Source organism: Mytilus trossulus, chromosome 1 (genome assembly GCF_036588685.1).
Source record: "Mytilus trossulus isolate FHL-02 chromosome 1, PNRI_Mtr1.1.1.hap1, whole genome shotgun sequence".
Lineage (NCBI taxonomy): Eukaryota > Metazoa > Mollusca > Bivalvia > Mytilida > Mytilidae > Mytilus > Mytilus trossulus.
In genome coordinates, this window is record NC_086373.1 from 82,364,762 (window position 1) to 82,385,800 (window position 21,039).

The 21,039-nt window shown below is 30.5% G+C and overlaps 1 protein-coding gene across 1 annotated transcript in view; it reads left to right on the forward strand.

The window, feature by feature from the left end:
• The window catches only part of LOC134687168 (ubiquitin carboxyl-terminal hydrolase 24-like), a 50,688-nt gene that overhangs the window by 11,901 nt on the left and 17,748 nt on the right, over positions 1-21,039 (forward strand). Inside the window, exons 17-43 of the mRNA XM_063547219.1 lie at positions 503-634; positions 1,002-1,113; positions 1,747-1,823; positions 2,352-2,492; positions 2,770-2,823; positions 3,202-3,314; positions 3,613-3,790; positions 4,227-4,325; positions 4,779-4,883; positions 5,544-5,588; positions 6,320-6,405; positions 6,674-6,758; positions 7,000-7,164; positions 7,579-7,938; positions 8,457-8,616; positions 9,241-9,396; positions 9,983-10,214; positions 11,394-11,455; positions 12,284-12,469; positions 14,206-14,320; positions 14,622-14,766; positions 16,585-16,745; positions 17,093-17,273; positions 17,763-17,845; positions 18,277-18,415; positions 19,147-19,266; positions 20,049-20,293. Coding sequence (XP_063403289.1) covers positions 503-634; positions 1,002-1,113; positions 1,747-1,823; positions 2,352-2,492; positions 2,770-2,823; positions 3,202-3,314; positions 3,613-3,790; positions 4,227-4,325; positions 4,779-4,883; positions 5,544-5,588; positions 6,320-6,405; positions 6,674-6,758; positions 7,000-7,164; positions 7,579-7,938; positions 8,457-8,616; positions 9,241-9,396; positions 9,983-10,214; positions 11,394-11,455; positions 12,284-12,469; positions 14,206-14,320; positions 14,622-14,766; positions 16,585-16,745; positions 17,093-17,273; positions 17,763-17,845; positions 18,277-18,415; positions 19,147-19,266; positions 20,049-20,293 — 3,737 coding nt within the window. The remainder of the gene's footprint in view (positions 1-502; positions 635-1,001; positions 1,114-1,746; positions 1,824-2,351; positions 2,493-2,769; positions 2,824-3,201; positions 3,315-3,612; positions 3,791-4,226; positions 4,326-4,778; positions 4,884-5,543; positions 5,589-6,319; positions 6,406-6,673; positions 6,759-6,999; positions 7,165-7,578; positions 7,939-8,456; positions 8,617-9,240; positions 9,397-9,982; positions 10,215-11,393; positions 11,456-12,283; positions 12,470-14,205; positions 14,321-14,621; positions 14,767-16,584; positions 16,746-17,092; positions 17,274-17,762; positions 17,846-18,276; positions 18,416-19,146; positions 19,267-20,048; positions 20,294-21,039) is intronic.

Genomic DNA, 21,039 nt, shown 5'->3' on the forward strand with positions numbered 1-21,039 from the left:
CAACTTCCTGTTTAGCAGACACCTACATCATTTTCCACATGACATCCAAGATGAAAATTTAGTCACAGTTTTCTCAGGAGCTACGTTACAAGGAATTCTGATTTTCAGATTCATCAGTTGACAACTTCCCGTTTACTGTATAGTATTTTGGCAGGGGTATCATCAGTGGGCATTAGATCACAGTTTCGTTTGTTTATTTCTTATATTTTTTTTATGCCCAAAGCATTTTATGATGTCAGATGATAACTGTTTGAAACTATTTTGAGAAAATTTTCTTTGATTGTCAATCTTTATTAGCAAACATCATCTTCTTTCTAGAAATTATATCACCAGTATATAACACAATCTATTAGACAGTAATTTTTGAAAACATATTCAAACAGAATAGTATGCCATCATATTACCATGATGCTGACAAGTCCTAGTGTAGAACACTGCATTTGATTTCTGTAACAAACCAAAAAAAAAGCTCCATGTTTGAACAAATGTATTATATCTATAGATGGTATCAACCCACCTGCTGTTTCTACAGTATATGTTACAAGAGGGAGCCTTGTATCTGCCATGGAGCAGAGCAAGGGATATATGGGGAACACTCATAGCCAGTCCAGAAGCATGTGAATGGGACAGAGAGGTAATATAGAATTTGAAGACTTTCTGTGGATTTATTTTGAAAAATTGTATTTTTATTGATATTTTTTCTTATGGTTTTGCCAATTTTGGTTTACCTTCATTTAGAAAATTCATAGTTTGTTGAACAGTTAAATTTGTTGTTTGCGTATACTCAAGAAATCCATGTAAATTGGAGTACCGCGATTAATAATAAATTCTCAGTATTCGAAAATGTTTTGATACTATTTGCAGGATCTGTTTTTGATATTTCCCCATATTGTACTTGGCTTTTTGTCCTAAGGTATAAGTTTTATTCTTTCTTTAGATGTATACATTTAAGTTATCTTTAATTCTGTAATACATATAATATTTTGTTTTGTATGTAACAGACATGTTTTGAATGGTTTACAAAAGGACTACCAGATTTAGAGATGGACACACAGAGTCAGTTGTTTCAAAAAGAATTGTTAAAACTTGACCCAGTTAAACTCAGTGAAAAAGGTTTGTTGACAATTGGTTTAAAGGTTATTTTTTTTCTATTTGAACTAATTTCGATTTCATGAGATTTTCTTTATTGAAAATTACTGAGGAAACATTATTATAATTGTAGAAATAACAATTGATCATACATTGTATTTAGTATATGAACTTTCCAGTCACTTGTTATTAACCCTTTCCTCCATAATGACGCTTTTTGACGCCACCCCTTTCCTCCATAATGACACCTTTAGACGCCTGTGTCTGTGTAGTACCTCAGTTGAAACGCTTTGACTACAAAATGTCTGCATCAGACTTTAAAAAAAAATTGAATCCAATATGAAAAGGACATTTATAAGAATATCTGACTTGAATTTCAATGATGAAATATTCGTTTTCACAATGCATTAATACTTTAAACCTGATGAATTTTTTTTTATTGAAAAAATCCTATGTGAATCAAGTATGTGAGGGAAAAAAAATCCATGGAGGAAAGGGTTAAAGAATCCAAATGCACACATCATCTTGTAGAAAGAAAAATTAAGTTCTGATGATGGTCTCATGCAAAAATGTCCCTAAAAAAACCCAAGTTATCATAGAATTAGAAATTTCAAAATAAAAACAAAATATGTTTAAGAAATACTTATTTTTTTTTAGGTTTTACCTGTTTTAAAAGTTTCTTAGAAAATGTGAACAAATATGAACACAGATTGAAACCAGAAGGTAACAAATTGGTAAGTAGATTTTGTACTACGTTCATATATTTACTAGTTCAAAGTGAAGTTAGGTGTAAAAAAGAAGATATTGTAGTATTGTCAACTCTCTGCAAGAGACCAAATGACACAGAAAATAACAACTATAGGTCCCCATACGACCCTCAACAATGAACAAAGCCCATACTGCATAGTCAGCTATAAAAGGCCCGGAAATGACAAATGTAAAACAATTTAAACAAGAAAACTAAGTCTGTCTGATTTGGCAATTTCTTCTTCTTTAAATCAGGTAAGAATTACAAAACTTTACTTAGTAAACTATTGTAAATACAAAATAAACATTGCTGATTTTCAAAACTTTTTCCATAAGTATAAATTTGATATGGTGGTTGGAAGGCACTATAAATATAATTTGATGCATTTTATTTTGAAGAATAATTTGGTTAAATAAAAGAGAATATTATATTAAAAGGACATTTTTGAAAAATTCTTAAGAATTATTTTATTTGTTCTGAGTACAATTTTAATGAATGTGTTCATTTATTGTAGATAGTGGAGAAGACAGAACTGTTAGGTCTAGATTACCTATGGGATATCTGTTTAAATACATCAGATGAAAATATAGCTAACATCTCTATTCAGTTATTGATGACTGTGTCGTATACAAACTTAGCACCTAGGCTGAAAAAGGTGGGTTTTATAAAATTTTATTATTTGAAAAAAAAATGGAGTTAAAGTTACTGAAGTTGAAGGTTATAATACAAGTCTTACAAGAATTTGTTTTTTGTAATCAATTAGTACCAATATAATTAACAAATGTACATACAACAGAAATATAGAGCATATGTTTTCTTTTTTTTATTGAACATTTGAGTTACACTATTCTAGTGCAAGTGTCAATTATATACTTTTTCTGTTTTTAAAATTATAGACTTGAACTGCTAATTGAAAGAGATTTATTTTTTAGGATGCAGTTTCACTGCACAAGAAATTTATCACAGAGTGTTACAATAGATTAGAGGTATGTCGTTTTATAGCCAAAATAAATTTTGAAACGGTATTAAGTCTTGACAAAAAAGGCATAATCTATCAACTGTAGACAATAAAACATTAAATGCTTTATAATAAATAAATTAAAAATGTTTTAATTCTCATCTGAAATTATGTCATATCAAAGTTTTTCGATATTAGAATTCAATGTGTTTTCATATCATGTCAATAGCTTATATAAAAATTATATTGTTTAGTAAAATGTATCATATATCAAGCTATCCACTTGATCAAATGTTTGATAAAAGTTTTTATGTTTGAATCAATTAGACACTTAAAATATTGACCTGGTATGAGAACATATCATATATTATAACAGTTCTCAGAACTTCTTTTACTATATTTGTAGAATGCAATGATAGGAATAGGTGGTACAGTATTAGCACGGTGTATATCATCAGCTACAAAAACACTGACGGCACCTGTAGTACAGTTAGTTTCTACTATCCCTCTTCCCTGTAGGTAAGTTCATTGATTAATTAATTGTTGTTTGCTCAACATCCAGTGACAAATATTTCAAGCATGTTCAGACAAGAACATATATTAATAAGGTATTGCAAAATCAGTTAATTATGGGCTTTGAATTTGGATTGCCAGTGGAAAACTATTCTATTCTGTGTTTTAATTACACTTTAACTTTATTTAGTAGAAATTTTATTTCTATCTAAAGAGAAATAACATTAAAACAAGTTAAATATTTCAAAGGAAATGTAATTGTAGACTCGATCAAACATTTTATATCCCTTGTATTTATTTATAGATCTATAAAACTTCAAAATATAGAGAGATTATTGTGGATAGCTGAGGTATATGTGTTAAATGTAGAGGAAGCCCACAACACCCCTAGAACAATACTCCCTCATGGTGCTGCATTCCAGGGATATCAAATCAATCTGTATGTCACATGTGAATCAAGTAAACAGGATTTTATGTTAGTGGTAAGTACCCCAGAATACGTATACACAACACTCATAGAACAATACCATCATGGTGTTGTGTTTCAGGGATATAAAATAAATTTCTGTCACATGTGAATCAAATAAACAGGATTTTATGTTAATGTTAGATATGCATGTATACACGACAAAACCTTTTGAAGCTTTCCTGGAAAATAGATGAAAATGTTTTGTGCACTCCAAACTATATGTAGATATTAAAGTTTCAGTCATGTTTAAATCTTAAAGAGAAAACATAATTGCAAGTATTTTTTCTTAATGAGATGGTTTGTAAATTTTATATCATAAGTTGGACATTTTTACTTTATATGATTAAAGTTTATTATATGTTTGACCATACAATAATCTTCTGTGATTACTATTTTTTTATAGTCTGCTAACCAAATATTAAAATATGTGGTATTATCTCTGTTTTTAGTGCCATAGTAATGAGACGCTCTGTTCAGTCCGAACAAAAGTTTCCAACAGAATGAAGAAAGCATCAGAAACTATACAGATAATAGTGAATGAGAAAATGGTAAGAGAAATATTTATGTTAACTGTTGCTCTACTTGTATGAAAAAGCTAGTTTTATTTGAAATAATATGTTGTTATAAAGCTGGATTTTCCCTTGACTTCTAGATCATCTGCTCTTTGAATCAGACTTTTTATCAGAAATAATAATATAAATTTTCTGAAGATGTCTGACTTTGACGGTTTAAAGAAGACTTTTGAACTTGTACTTAAACACCTAAAATGTATGATGAAATACTTAAACTGTGATTAGATACAAATTCTAAAAAACTAAAAACATGTTTTCTGCCATTACATTTTCCATGGTGGCAAATTTCCTTAAAGAGAGATAAGAGAAGTGAAACAGTTATATTTCTTTGTTATGAAATAGTGTACTGCAATTTTGTTTTGTTTTGAAAAGAGACAATTATTTTCTCAATCTTGAACAAATACAATTAACAGCTATATTTTCTTGCAGCTTGAAACAAAGAAAGATCAAAAGTTATTGAACCAGCTTGACTTTGAAGATAACCAGACAGTAATGGTCAAACTGACCACACCTGTTTCAGTGCAATCATCTCAGGTAGGATAACTTACTATGAAAATAAAGAATATAAGGGTGTTTATGTTAATAAGACAGTCGCTCAAGAATTAGGTGAAAGATACTAAAGGGACATTGACACTCGTATATAGACAAAATAAACTGACAATGCCATGGCAAAAAATGATAATCAACTGAAAGACAAACAACAGGACACAAAACACAACAGAAAAAACAAAAGATTGAGAAACAAGAACAAGAATCAGACAAGAAGACAATTCAAAAAGTTAAAAAAATGTACAAATATGGTCTTCCACATTAAGGTTTCAAAATATTATGTTTTAAAAGCTCAAATAACTGTGATGTAGACATTGATTAATAATAAAACTAAGACTACTGAAGGTCTGCCATCGATAAAAATATCAGAGACCAAAACACACTAAGATTTAAACAGTGACTGTTGGTTCTTCTAATTTTGCAAGATCACATGAGCATACCTTAACATTATACTATTACTCTGTTATTATTTAGAACAGAGCCTTGCCTTTTCTTTGTATGGTAAATACACCTGTATAAGGTATCTAACAGCTATGGTAAATTAATAAATCTGCACCAGTGCCATTATCAATGGTAAAATAAATAACTACACCTGTTTCAGTGCAAACAAAATTATATATATATTTTTTTATTTTTTTGTTGTAGGTACCTACAACTCCAACTTCAAAGCTAAATTTTGACTTGGAACAGGTCAGTAATGTATATTCTATTTGTAGTTAGCTAGTATTTTGTCTTTTTTTCCCTCTGTATCTTGAAATTCAAGAAGATTATCATCTTTATGATGAAATGCAGGCTAGATGAAGTGAAGCAGAGTGGCACAATTGATGATGAAATGGAAACATTAATTTATTAGTGCCTCACTTTTAGTGGAGGTCCTATAGCTATTAGCTTGACTCGCTGATTATGTTAGATTTTCTTGGTTAGTCAAGGTCATTATACACCTGAATAGTAGTAGTTATTAGTTTTTCAGTCTGTCTGTGAATCTGTTTTCCTGTTTTGGCTCTCTAACTTCAAAACAATACACAATCAATTAATGAAACTTGGCATGATTTTTCACTGCTACTAGAAGGTGTGTAGTGTACAAAGAAGAAAATGTTGCAGTGAATTTATGGTCTACAACTTCGTTCAACTTATCAATCAAGTTGCATGTAGGCAACTTTTCTAGAAAGTTGTAAATGTTACATAGAAAGGAAACTGCCCTAAATCCATGGATAAAACACTGAATAACCTTGTTAACTACTAAAATCGCAACACAATATAATTTATTTGATAGTGGGATACAAGTGATGGCTCCCATCACTATCTTCTATGTAGTTCAAACAATATACAAAAATAGTTCAATATTTTTCGCCTTTGTATAATGTAATATGGGTATTTATTCATTAATATTTGACTTTGTATTAAATTATTTAATATTTAAGGAGAAAACTTTACCTGGTGTAGTAATGGCAGTAGGAGGACAAGTATTTGAGATGTTATACCAACTAGCCAATCTAGATGAAGCAAGGTAAGTAGTATAAATCTACTAGAAAATATGCAACTTTATATATAAGAGAAATATAATGTTCTTTTAAGAAATGGTGAGATTTTTCATTGATTTATAATATAGTACATGATATATCACAGTTCTTTAGTCCTTCAAAGGATTTTCCCTACATCTCAGAACCCTTGTTATTTGTTTTTATCGATATGAAATGAGCATAAGTATCAACTTTGGTGGATAGTTGACTCATGGCAATCATACCACATCTTCTTATTTTTTATATGTATTTCAGAATAACATCCCGAGTGAGAAAGTTATTGATGTTAATTCCTACAGACCAGGGTATATCTGATGTACTGGACTCTATAAGTCAAAAGGTATATATATTGTTAATTCATTATGAAATAATTATTTGTTGATCAGAATTTTTTTAATTTTTAATGGTAAAGTAATCTAAAAAGAAAAATAAAAATCTTTTGAATTACAAAATTTGAAATGAGATTCTTTTTTTTATAGGTAAAGACAGATCTGGAATTTCTAATGTTAATATTTTTTGTGTGTGACCAAATGAAAAATATATTAGTCAAAAATATTTTACTTACATTAAATTATCTTTAGGGAATGAAACAGTTTGGATCAGGAGAGGACCTTAGTCCAAAAACTAGTCCAAGGAAAACCACACCTATACCCAGTCCTAAATTACCACCAAAAGATATTCTGAAGTCTTTGTTTGATAGTGAGTCACATGATATGTCAGCCTTTAGAGTGTTATATAATTTAGAGGTATGTTATCTTTTAGTTAGACCTGTTATATTCAATTATTTGACATTATAAATTCATATATTTTGTGCATACTTGATAATTTGGTTTGATTTTAAGTTTGAAATCTGTAAAACGGTTGTAGTTGCTTTTATGAAACTGAACAGAAAAAAGTAAACAATAAAAAAGATTTCATAAGGCTTAAATTGATAATAAACTGTTAAAAAAAACACAGAAAACTAGGTTTCAGTATATGATGATAAATTTTTATATATAACTTTATTGTTAACACACCTTGTTTTTTTTACTTTTCAGTAGACATCTTTACAATTATTGATAAAAAAATATGGGGAAAGGTTTCAATATTTATAGCTAAATACAGTAGGAATTTGATATTACTTTTCTGCAATGTAATAAGTTTATTCTTTTTTTTTTTAGGTTTTAAGTAGTAAACTAATGCCAGTGACACAAGACATTGGAAGTAAATTTGGTGCTCAAAGTTTTTGTGAAGATTTTTTAAATGCCGGAGGATTACAACTTGTAGTGAATGTATTACAGCCTGAATCTTTAGCTCCGGACATTAATTATACAATTAGACAAGGATGCTATTCTATATGTCTACAGTTAGCTCGGTTTTTATTATGTGGACAAACTGTGACAGGAGACGGACTTGGTTCTATTTCCTCATTGGATGACGTTAAGGCAGGAGCAATTAGTGTACCAGCGACCCCAACCTCTCTTACTCAGCCTTTAACAATCATAGTTGAAAAACCATCTGCTGGCAGTCATGCTGTCCAGGTAGATATTAATATACATGAATCATGTTTCTAATCCATTTATTTCTAACATTAATTCTTATAAGGCAAATTTTAAGATTTCATTCAATCATATCAAAGTATACTAGCATAAAGTATTTGTCAAGTGATTGATCTTTTCTGCTTTTGAAATAAAAAATTTGTTTGTATTTTTTTTGAAAGGTGCATTTAGAAAGGTGATAAATAGATTGCATTTTAAAATTCTCAGACATCAATCTATGATTTGATGGTTGCAAACATTATATTTACTTACTCAGCTAACATATGACCATTGAACTCAAATCATACATGCTTTTTTTTCCACCAGAACTTACAATACAAACCAATTGTCTTCTGTATTCACACCAAGATAACTGTATGTTTTGCAAATACTTTTCTTAGGAGTAAAATGTATTGAACTTTTTAAGGTTTTAGGGAAAACATACATTTGAGAACAAATTGTAGTCTTGAAAAGGTAAAGTTACAAAAATGTATGATATATTATTAATATTTCTTTTTTAGACAATGGGTGTGTATGAATTTACTGAAACAGTTTCCTGTTTTATGAGAGTCACATGGGCAGCAGCAGCTGGAAGACTCCACCTACTTGGATCATCTCAGCCAATCATTGAAAGTACAACAGGGTTGTATACCTGTGGGAAAAGTCGACAAAGTAGTACTGGTAAATTAAACTTATCTTTGATTTATGATCAATTAGCTTACGGTAGTTGTGCTAGTAAACACCATAAGAGCTGGAGCATGTATAAAACTGAGGTAAAAGATACTGAGGGGAGATTAAACACTATTCTTAAAGTTGAAGAGATACTGACAAATTCATGGCAAAATGCCAAAAAGAAAACCAAAAGATAAACAACAGTCTACAAAACTCTATTAAAAAATAATTAAGACTGAGCTTCATGAATCCCAGCAAAAAATGGGGGGGATCTCAGTTTTCTTGGAAGGTAATAATGTATAGCGGGTTATTTTTGCGGGTGTAAAATTTCACAATTTTCATTAAATAAGGTATACAAATATTTTGGCGGTTATTATTTTGGCTGATTCAAAACTTTTATCAATACCTTTGCATGTGCTAATTTAAATTGGCGGAATTTTCGGTGATTTTGTTCTATTCGCAAAAATAAGTGAAAATTTGCAACCTAGGAAAATAACCTGCTATACGGTAGCATGTAATACTATCGACAGATGTTTTGTAAGTATTTTCGGTAGGACTAATAGTTTTGGTGATTTTCAAAGTCTACATGATGGCTTGTGTATAATGTGTCGTCATAACATGTATATTTTGTAGGTAGCACAGGTAGTACAAATAGTGACAGTGATTGTCAAAGTTTACATGCTGGTGTGTGTATCAGACAACAAATTATATCTTCTCAGGACTGTACAATAGCCAAAGAAGCCTTAGAAATCCTTGTGACGTGTCTTCAACTCCGTTGTGAACTTATAGGTAATGCATATTTTTGTTAAGAGGCTATTGCAATATCTAGCCTGTAGTTTATCTTAATTATTTAATTAACAATATCAAACATACCTTCAAATTTGTTAAATAAAAAAAGACCTGCAAACTGAGAAATACATTATTTTTCAACTTGTAATCTAACATATAATTTTTGTGGAGTTGTAATAATTCAATACAAAAGATGGACTTAATTGGTCATGTTTGTTTTATTGTGCATCAATAATAACAAATTTTTATTTCCAGTTTACATGAATAAAATCAGATATGGGGTATTTGTCAATTGATTATCAAATCAACAGTTCAATACACACAAAAGACATATAAAGGACATAAAGGGTTTGAAACAATGGACTATGAGTCAGCAACCCCACAAGTCTAGACAATTTTATTTGATTTACAGAGACTATTAGATCTGTCTTCAACACTTAATGCCTTATAGGTTAGAGTAAACAAAAACAAAAAATGATTCAAAGCATAATTTAATAACCATGAGATAAGAAAAAACAAATTCTGTTATTAAAGATGCTTTTCCAAAGACTCCACTATTCTATATTGATATTTTTTATTATTTCAGCATCTTTCTACACTCTACCATGCATTAGCGACTTCATAATAGATATTTTAGTGGGTTGTTCACAATCAGATATAAGAACAGCAGCATTAGAGCAATTCTTCATTCTCAGTCAAACTACATTATCATCTGACTCTGTACAGCAAACACCTCATCAATTCATGTTGAAAGTTTTACTCAAGGCATATCTTCCCTTCTGGGTGTCGTCAACACAAACCAGAGGTGCTAGTCAAAGGTAAGGTTGTATTGCTGGTGAAAGTTTTACTCAAGGCATATCTTCCCTTCTGGGTGTCGTCAACACAAACCAGAGGTGCTAGTCAAAGGTAAGGTTGTATTGCTGGTGAAAGTTTTACTCAAGGCATATCTTCCCTTCTGGGTGTCTTCAACACAAACCAGAGGTGCTAGTCAAAGGTAAGGTTGTATTGCTGGTGAAAGTTTTACTCAAGGCATATCTTCCCTTCTGGGTGTCGTCAACACAAACCAGAGGTGCTAGTCAACGGTAAGGTTGTATTGCTGGTGAAAGTTTTACTCAAGGCATATCTTCCCTTCTGGGTGTCGTCAACACAAACCAGAGGTGCTAGTCAAAGGTAAGGTTGTATTGCTGGTGAAAGTTTTACTCAAGGCATATCTTCCCTTCTGGGTGTCTTCAACACAAACCAGAGGTGCTAGTCAAAGGTAAGGTTGTATTGCTGGTGAAAGTTTTACTCAAGGCATATCTTCCCTTCTGGGTGTCGTCAACACAAACCAGAGGTGCTAGTCAAAGGTAAGGTTGTATTGCTGGTGAAAGTTTTACTCAAGGCATATCTTCCCTTCTGGGTGTCGTCAACACAAACCAGAGGTGCTAGTCAAAGGTAAGGTTGTATTGCTGGTGAAAGTTTTACTCCGGGCATATCTTCCCTTCTGGGTGTCGTCAACACAAACCAGAGGTGCTATTCAAAGGTAAAACTATAAAAATCTGGAGGTGTGGTTATTTAGGGTGTGCTATATAGATTTTAAATTTGTGATATATTTGTGACAAGGGAAAATTGAGTTACTGCCCCTTGCACACAGTTCAGACTTTATCAGCTAACTTTACGACAATACATTTTCACAATTTTTAATTGTTTGGATGTATAAATGTAAGAGAAGTATTAAACAAGTGTTACATATATTTACGACAATTTATATTCGATATATTTATTTTACTCACATTAATTTTGAAAAAATTAGTTAGTTTACAGAAAAGAAAAATGATTAATATGCAAAATGGCAAACCAAATGTATGTAATAGCCTCAAATTTAAAATGGTAATTCATATAAAACTTTGTGAATTTAGACACTTTCATCTTTAGAATCACATATACAATTGATGGAGATGAAAAATGCTTAACTGTTAATATGATTTATGATGTATGTATTTCTTGATATATTCCAGGCTCATCCTGCAATGTTCTCAGTATTTTGATTTAAGGTGTAAATTATTAGAGAATTTATCAAGTAAGTAATTTTGTACATTTTGTGCCTAAATTTGTGACACTGTGAAAGTACTTTAATTCGTGGGTATCAATTTTCGTGGTTTTAGCAAAAGTTACATGTTCGTAGGGTTTTAATTTCGTGGATTTTTGTTTTCGAAAAAAGAACAAATAGAAGGAAGAACTGCAGCCGTTAGAAAAACAAAGATTACGAATTGTCTCGATTGAAAGAAATTGCAAAGTAAACATTTCAATTATCGCACTTGTGTAAATAGTGGTGATGACACTAATTAACCTGAGATCGAGTGAGACCATCGAAAGTGTTTAAAATTGGGTCATAAACATGTCAATTTAAGAAAACAGTTACAAAAACAAATGCTATAAATGTACATTGAATTATAAATAAACACAAAAAGTACTTTAATTCGTGGGGATAAAGACATCCATGAAAACCACGAAAATTGATACCCCACGAATAAAAGTACTTTCACAGTATGCTCAATGTGAATTTTACCAATTTTATCTGAATGTTCCTTAGGTAATTTTGTATGTAATCTTCTCTGGAAATTTAATCCATTGCTGTCTCTAAAAAAAGAATAGAAGGATCAGCATGTTTTGGGTTTATACTTAAAAAATAACTAGAGGTAGAGGATTTTTAATTAGCATAAAATTTTGACCAAGACAATTAAACCGGCAGCATTGAAATGAAAAATAAGATCTACAAATGGGGTTAAGAGACAACTCATGAATGCTTGTTATGTTTTACTTTCAATATTAGAACAATACAAGCTTTATTTAGAGCTGAACTATATGTTATAAATGATATATATGTATATCATGTTTTTATATTCAGTGCCAGACCAAACCAAATTAAATTTAGATCTGCCTAATATGTTAGAAGATGAGATAGCCTGGTTAAAGAACTTTGAGACATCATCCAATCCTGACCTGATAGATGCTGATAACTTATTACTAGGTGGTCATCTTAAACTCATCAGGAATCTGTTCACATGTGAAGGAATTTGTAAAGAAGAATTTGGTAAGAAATTTGAGAAAGATTTAAGGAGAACAATTTTTTGCTTTGAAAATTATGGTTCATATAAATTTTGAAGTCCACTCTTTATTTTTGAAGTTTTTTTTTTTATCAGACTCGACTAGATATTGAAAATTATGTTCGTACATTCTTTTCTGCATTACAGCACCTACTGTTTTACTTTTCTATAATCCTTATCATTACACCAACACTCACATTTGTCTGATTATAAGCTCTCATCTTAGTCTGAGCTGTAATTTTTACCTAATTTAAGAAAAATTAAACATTGGCCTTAGTTTAATATAAGAACAAAATAAATAGTATTTGACTGCAGCCTATGACTTACACCTTGCAAATTACTTTTCCAGTGCCAATTCACCAGATTTGGGGTCAATTACATTGGAATGTAATTAATTAAATTACACATTACATTGCAAAAATGGTCAATTACACTAATTACACCTTACACAGTTTTTGAAATGTAATTAATTAAATTACAATTACTTTACTAAAGTAATTAATTAAATTACACATTACATTTCATCATGATATTTTTTAACAATATTTTACATATTTATAAAATGCATGTGTAAAATATTCATGTAAGCATATAGTTTAAGTGTTGCATTTGATAATCATTTAATATAGTTATTTTAATGTTTTGTCAATTAGTCTGAATCTTCTGGTCTGAAAACAGCAATTGTAAATAGTATTTCGACAGGAGCTAATATTGTGCAAGATATTGCTTGATCAGGACATGGAAGTTTTATGATTAGAAGATCATTACATTGATAGGAGAGGGAATTTATTCCTATTAACTTGCCAATACATCAAGGGGTATTTTGACATCTCAGAAATGAACTCATTTGAATTAAGCATAATATGAATAAAGAAATAATAAATGAATTTAAATTATTTTTTTTATTTTACTTTAAAAATATTTAAAAATGTGCTTGTCACAATATTGGAAATAATTTTTAGTACAAACAATGTATATAATGTCTAAATATTAGCAATATTTTGCTAATTAGATAAAATATCTGTATTAGTGTCATTGCCCCTGGACATTTTAATCTGATTAATTGCTGTTTGTTTTTACAGCTGTTAATTTTTATTTCTATAATCCTTTTGTGTATACTAATTTGACAAAATGATTGTATGTAGTGATTTTAAATTCTAAATGAACTGTCTCAGAAAGATGTTTCACAGTGACACATTTTATTGTTTTTGTTTAACAAGGTGTTTATTACTTATCAATCTATTTAGTTAAAGATCTTTCTTAAAAACTGAACAACCCTTATATATGATTATCACATTTTCTAAATTATAAGACTATTAAAAAAAAAATCTGTAGGTCAAATAAATGATATAAAAACTTCAGAATAAATTACAGACTTCATATATTAAAAAATCATGTGATATTAATATTTGAAAAATACATATAATTTTACAATTTATATTATTAAACCCAAATCCTTAACTGTAAAACCATAAAAGTACATGTAATTCAAATGTAATTCAAAAGTAATTGAGCATTACATGCTTTTTTCAATGTAATTAATTAAATTACCATTACATGTAATTGAAAAAAATGCTCAATTACACATTACATTCAATTACATGGAAAATTGTAATGCATTACACTTAATTACCATTACATTTTTAATTACCCCATCCCTGCAATTCACTATCACTTTTTAACTTTATCTATTCATTTTTGTACTGATTATGTGTTATTTCAGGTAGAACATTAGTCTATGATCTTTTACATGACTTCCTCTTTCCTGCCTCAAAAATAATGATGGACAGTATGGATGAAGCTAAACGAGAAACAGCATTGGCTGAAGTCAGTCCAAAGTAAGCAGAAAACTAGAAATTATAAACAGATCATTTTTGCTAACGCAAAATTAATTTATACCATCTGCTAAAAGAATATTTTAATGCAAGGTTATGCTTATTCCAATGTCAGTCTTTAATTTATTAAGAGTCTTAATAAACTAAAAAAATAAGTATCAAACTTCTGGATTCATTGTATTTCACTTTCCTTCATTGTTTAAATATATAGTTTAATTTGTCGGGCATGTTTACCTAATTTTAAAATGTGGCGTTAAGCAAGTAACAATTATCTTGTAACATTGGTAAATTTGTCTTTTTTTAGATGTAGGAATTCAGAATCTAGAATAGCAGCATATGACTTGTTGATAGAATTATCCAGGGAAAGTGTATCCATATTAAAAGACTTATGTAGACAGCTTGTAGATATGCATCATCAGCCTCACCCTGAAGTAGCCAATGAATGGGAGGTTTGTATTTTGTTGTTGGTTTCAGTTTATGTAGACAGCTTGTAGATATGCATCATCAGCCCCACCCTGAAGTAGCCAATGAATGGGAGGTTTGTATTTTGTTGTTGGTTTTAGTTTATGTAGACAGCTTGTAGATATGCATCATCAGCCCCACCCTGAAGTAGCCAATGAATGGGAGGTTTGTATTTTGTTGTTGGTTTCAATTTATGTAGACAGCTTGTAGATATGCATCATCAGCCCCACCCTGAAGTAGCCAATGAATGGGAGGTTTGTATTTTGTTGTTGGTTTCAGTTTATGTAGACAGCTTGTAGATATGCATCATCAGCCCCACCCTGAAGTAGCCAATGAATGGGAGGTTTGTATTTTGTTGTTGGTTTTAGTTTCTGTTTATTTAATGTCATAAAACTTTAACAGAAGCTTCTTTGTGAATCAAATATTTAAAGTTAGTAAGAATTCTCATCGATTACAAGATAAATGCATGTCACATGGTTCGAGTTGAATTATGTTGATGCTAAAAAAGACTAGATTTAGATGTTCTTCTTGATTTGCTGTAAGCATGCTAGATGACAAATTTATTCCTGAAGCAGTTGTTGTGCACACAGAAATTGATAAAAACATATTTGTATTAGTACAAACAATGGCTCAAGTAGGATATACGGTACTATAGTTCCGGCTTTTGCAATAAATTAATATGCGTATGTATTCATGGGTAATAAAGTTAAAACTGTTTAAATTTTACATTAAACTGAAATAAATGAGTAATTTACAGGTTGACAAGTCGACAGGTTGACAATTTTAAAAACGTTATGGTTGGAATAAGTTGTTGACAGGTTGACAAGTCGACAGGTTGACAATTTTAAAAATGTTATGGTTGAAATAAGTGGTTGACAAGTCGACAGATTGACAAGTTGACAAAATGACAGATTGACAACTTCAGAGCATTTATAAAGTGTAAAATAGTATTAATATTAGTGACTGGTAGACAGATCGACAAGTCGACAGGTTGGCAATTTCATTTTGAGAAATGTAAAATGTACAAATGGTAAACAGGTTGACAGCGAACAGATATAAAAGTTACAAGTCAATACTTGTAAAAAAGATTAAAATCTGAAGTTAATTTTATTTTACTTAATGGATGATGTACTTTTATTTACTTGTTTAATTGTAAAATTAAACCCTTCAACCTGTCTACCTGTCGACCTTAACATTTGTCAACCTGTCAACTTGTCAACCTTAACATTTGTCAACCTGTCGACCTTAACACTTATCAAACTGTCAACCTGTCCACCGTAACACTTGTCAACCTTTCAACTTTTAAACTTGTCGACCTTTAAAGTGTCAACCTGTCGACCTGTCAGTCTGTCAATTTATGTTCATATAAACCGATTTACTTCTAAAGTTAAACCGATTTATTACTCTGTTCTTCCGAAGGAACTACAGTACCGTTTATCCTACTTGACCCCAAACAATAGCAAGGATTATAGGAATCAATATGAAATTTTTTATGTAGAGGGGCATTATGTTTTCTGGTCTGTGCCTCTGTTCACACATCCATCTTTACTGCTTCAGGTTAAAGTTTTTAGTCAACTTGAAACTTAGTACACATGTTCCCTATGACATGATATTTCTTATTTTAATGCCAAATTAGAGGTTGGACCCCAATTTCACCTTCCACTGAACATAGAAAATGATAGTGCAAGTGGGGCATCCATTTTCTATGGACACTTTATGGTTTTATGAATAATTAATGGTCATGATAAGATACTGAAGTTGATGTTTATTCCAGTAATTTTGACTACTGTTTTTTTTATTTTTAGTACTTGCCACCTGTTGATGGTCGAGCCAGATGTGGATACGTTGGATTACGCAATGGTGGTGCCACCTGTTATATGAACGCTGTAATCCAGCAATTATACATGACACCTGGGGTACCAGAAAGTGTTTTAGGTGTAGTGGAAGACACCCCTGATGAAGACAGGTGATTTATTCATTTGTGTAGTAGTAAATCTTAGCATCTTGGTACCAGAAAATGTTTTTGGTACTGGAAAATAACCTTGATGTAGACAGATAATTAACTTTGTTATCAATCAGTCATGCATACAAAAACACATCAGGCCCTGTTGTCATTTTTCTAGTACATATTTTGAACTTAGTAAATATTTATGACCGAGAGCACTGGAGTACAAGTAGAATAACTTTTTTGCATAGCACAGGGTTATCAGAAAGTGTTATTGAAGAAGTATTATATGAACTTTGTTTTATGTTGTTATTTTCAGTGTGTTCTATCAGATACAATAAGTATCATTTTAATGTTTTTATTTTCAGTGTGTTCTATCAGTTACAACAAGTATTTGGTCAGTTACTGGAGAGTAAACTACAATATTTTGAACCAGAGAAGTTCTGGAAAGTATTCAAGCTATGGGGACAAGTTGTAAATATCAGAGAACAACAAGATGCCTTTGATTTCTTCACAGCATTAATGGATCAAGCAGATGAATACACTAAGGTACAATTTTTTTTCAGAGTTGAGTACTCCAGCTTCCTCCACCAACAAAAACTAGCTGCCATGAAAAAGACTAATTGTGGTGTTTAAAAGTGTTGTTAAAACACAAAAAAATCAATCAAATCAAATCAGAGTTTAGTTACTCTGAATTTATTTTGTATATTAATTTTTAATATCCTCACTGTAATCACAATCTCAATTTTGTAATGGTAAGACTGTTCTGAATTCAGTTATATTGCAAATGTAGTCTCTGTATTTGATATTGCACTGCTTTTAAGATTGAAATATAATGAACCACGTGCAAGATAATTCCAAACACTTATACAATTGACTTGTATGAAGGATTCGAATTTGCTATCATTAACTTTTTTTTAAATCTTAATTCATGGTTAAATCTTAGAGAGGCTGTCATTTTTATAAGTCTTTTTATTTCTCAGAAATTAAGAGAATTTTTGTCAGCATTTTTTATATTATATGTTTTATTTCTGACAGACAATTGGAAAATATGAAATATTCAAAAAGAATTTCCAGGGTATATTTTCTGACCAAAAAATCTGCAAAGATTGTCCACATAGGTAAGTTTATTTAGTCCAATAGCACCTCAAAGAATTTGTAGATAACTAAACAATTGTAAGTGAGTACATGTATCACACAACAGTTTAATTAACATCGTCATCCATATCTTTTAAATAAGACTCCACCATGGTAGTTTTAAAAAAGCCACTTGAACGGTGAACCAATACACTGAGTCAGATTTTGCTAATACACAATGTAACAATTTTCAGGAAGACATATCATCCTACTCAAATACATTGCAACCAGTCGGTGTACTTTCTATTAAAATGTTGTGCGCTTGGCGGAGAAACAGCAAATACCATTTCTAAAGTCTTTGGTTAGACATAATGGGGGATCACAAGATCACCAAGGTGGTCATTACATAATGAGTACAATTCATATCTTGATATTCTTATGATACATCTGATTAAACAGTTGAGTGTATTTTCAGATATGAGAGAGAAGAGGAATTTTTTGCTCTGAACCTGACAGTAAAGAATGCTACATTACAAGATTCATTAGATCAGTTTGTTAAAGGAGAGATCTTAGAGGGAGATAATGCTTACTATTGTGAAAAATGTCAGGCTAAGGTATGTATAAGTAGACTAGAATGATGAGATATTTATATGGTATTACTGAATCATTACAATACTGCCTCTGGAGACTAGAACAATTTTTAAGTATCTGTGAAGAAAAATGGATGTTTGGATGTTTGGTTGATTGATTGTTTACCTTACCCAATAATAAATGAAAGAATAAAATATTCAACTGATAAAATCGAAAAGATTAAAACCCCTACATAAGTACATACCCACAATATTAATAGTAGATAGCACTTAAAATATAGCTTTGCCAGTACCACAAAAAACATGATTTATTCAAAGTTACAGATAGTTAGTCCTCATTGAATGATGAAGCACATTTTAGAAAAATTTGAAAAATATTTAGATGCAAACATTTTTAAAAACAAAACTGTATTTAGAAAATCAGACAATATAGGCTGAAAGATTTTATACTTGTTTATTCAGAATTCAGATCTAGTATTGCTTGAATTTATATTTGCCATTGATATTTAACCAAAATAAAGGCTATCTAAAAAGAAATTTACATTTCAAACTTCAGTTATGGAAATTGGTATCTAAACAAAGAACTTTCTCATTGTTGTAGTATAAAAACAAGTTATAGCATTTTTGTAAAAATACTAGTGTGATAGTAACACTTCAATGTCCTATATATTTGGAAAACATAAATGGTACTCATTTGTGTCACAATAGTATTTTTTATAGTGTTCATGACTACTTTTGAATACACATATTTTCAGAGGAATACTATGAAGAGAATGTGTATTAAAACACTGCCACCATTATTGTGTATTCAACTTAAAAGATTTGGTTATGATTGGGAGGCTAACAGAGCCCTAAAATTTGATGATTATTTTAAGGTAAGTTGCTATGATAGTACAATGTGTTTAAGTGACTCGTGACTTATTTTAAAAATTTAGAAAATAGATTGTATAAGCATATTTCTTATTTAATACAACAGTTACAGCATTTTTCATAAAACTAATATAGACCCAATGGAGAGCCTGAAAATGTGTAATGTTTTAGTAATTTATAAGCTAGTCTTTTTCTAGATTTTTTTAATATAAGCTTTTTTCGATTAGTAACTGCAGAAGTGGGTTGTATATATTTGTGTGTTTGCTTTATATTTAGATTTGTGAGGTTCATATTTAGGTTTCTCTAATTCTATGGAAATATATTCCTTTCCGAACCAATTGTATAAAAAAATTTAATCAGCGTGTGGTTGCCAGTGATCTCAGAAGATGTCTGGCTGAGTCAAAGTGTCGTAACCGTTCTCAGCTCCCTGAATTGCTCAAAATGTTCTAACAGGTGCTAATGAAATTGACAACTCGTGGAAAGTGGAAGGCACTGGTAGGGGATTTTAGTTTAGAAAAGAAGAAAATTTATCTTTTAATCATTAGAGAAACAGATTATTACATTGTAATGTGTGGATTATCGGATTTATCTAATTTCGATAGTATAATCATAAATTTTAAAGTCCTTGCTGAGGCTCGGACTTTAAAATTGATAAGTTAACTATCTCGATTGGATAAATCCAATAATCCACTTGTATCAATGTAATAATCCATATTTCTGCATAACATTTTTTCTTTTTAAAAAGATTTTGTATACATTCAGTACCAATTATCAACATTATTTTCAGTTTCCATGGATATTAGATATGGAACCTTATACAACTGATGGCATGGCTAGAAGAGAAGAAGCTGTAGAAACCAGTTCAGAATCATCAGATTCAGGGGAGACAAATCCTACTGAAGATAAATTACCAGACATTGTGATTGGAGTTTCTCCAGAACCTAAACAAATAAATTATGAACTTGTCGGAATAGTTGTACATAGTGGTCAGGCTAACGCTGGACATTACTACTCATTCATTAAAGAAAGAAGGTAAATAAAGTATGAACTCATAGTAATATTTGTACATAGTGGTCAGGCTAACGCTGGACATTACTACTCATTTATTAAAGAAAGTATGAACTCATAGTAATATTTGTACATAGTGGTCAGGCTAACGCTGGACATTACTACTTATTCATTAAAGAAAGAAGGTAAATAAAGTATGAACTCATAGTAATATTTGTACATAGTGGTCAGGCTAACGCTGGACATTACTACTCATTCATTAAAGAAAGAAGGTAAATAAAGTATGAACTCATAGTAATATTTGTACATAGTGGTCAGGCTAACGCTGGACATTACTACTCATTTATTAAAGAAAGAAGGTAAATAAAGTATGAACTCATAGTTATATTTGTACATAGTGTTCAGGCTAACGCTGGACATTACTACTCATTTATTAAAGAAAGTATGAGCTCATAGTAATATTTGTACATAGTGGTCAGGCTGAAGCTGGACATTACTACTCATTCATTAAAGAAAGAAGGTAAAGAAAGTATGAACTCATAGTAATATTTGTACATAGTGGTCAGGCTAACGCTGGACATTACTACTCATTCATTAAAGAAAGAAGGTAAATAAAGTATGAACTCATAGTAATATTTGTACATAGTGGTCAGGCTAACGCTGGACATTACTACTCATTTATTAAAGAAAGAAGGTAAATAAAGTATGAACTTGTAGGAATATTTGTACAAAGTAGTCTGACAGGCTTATATTGGACATTGTTACTTATT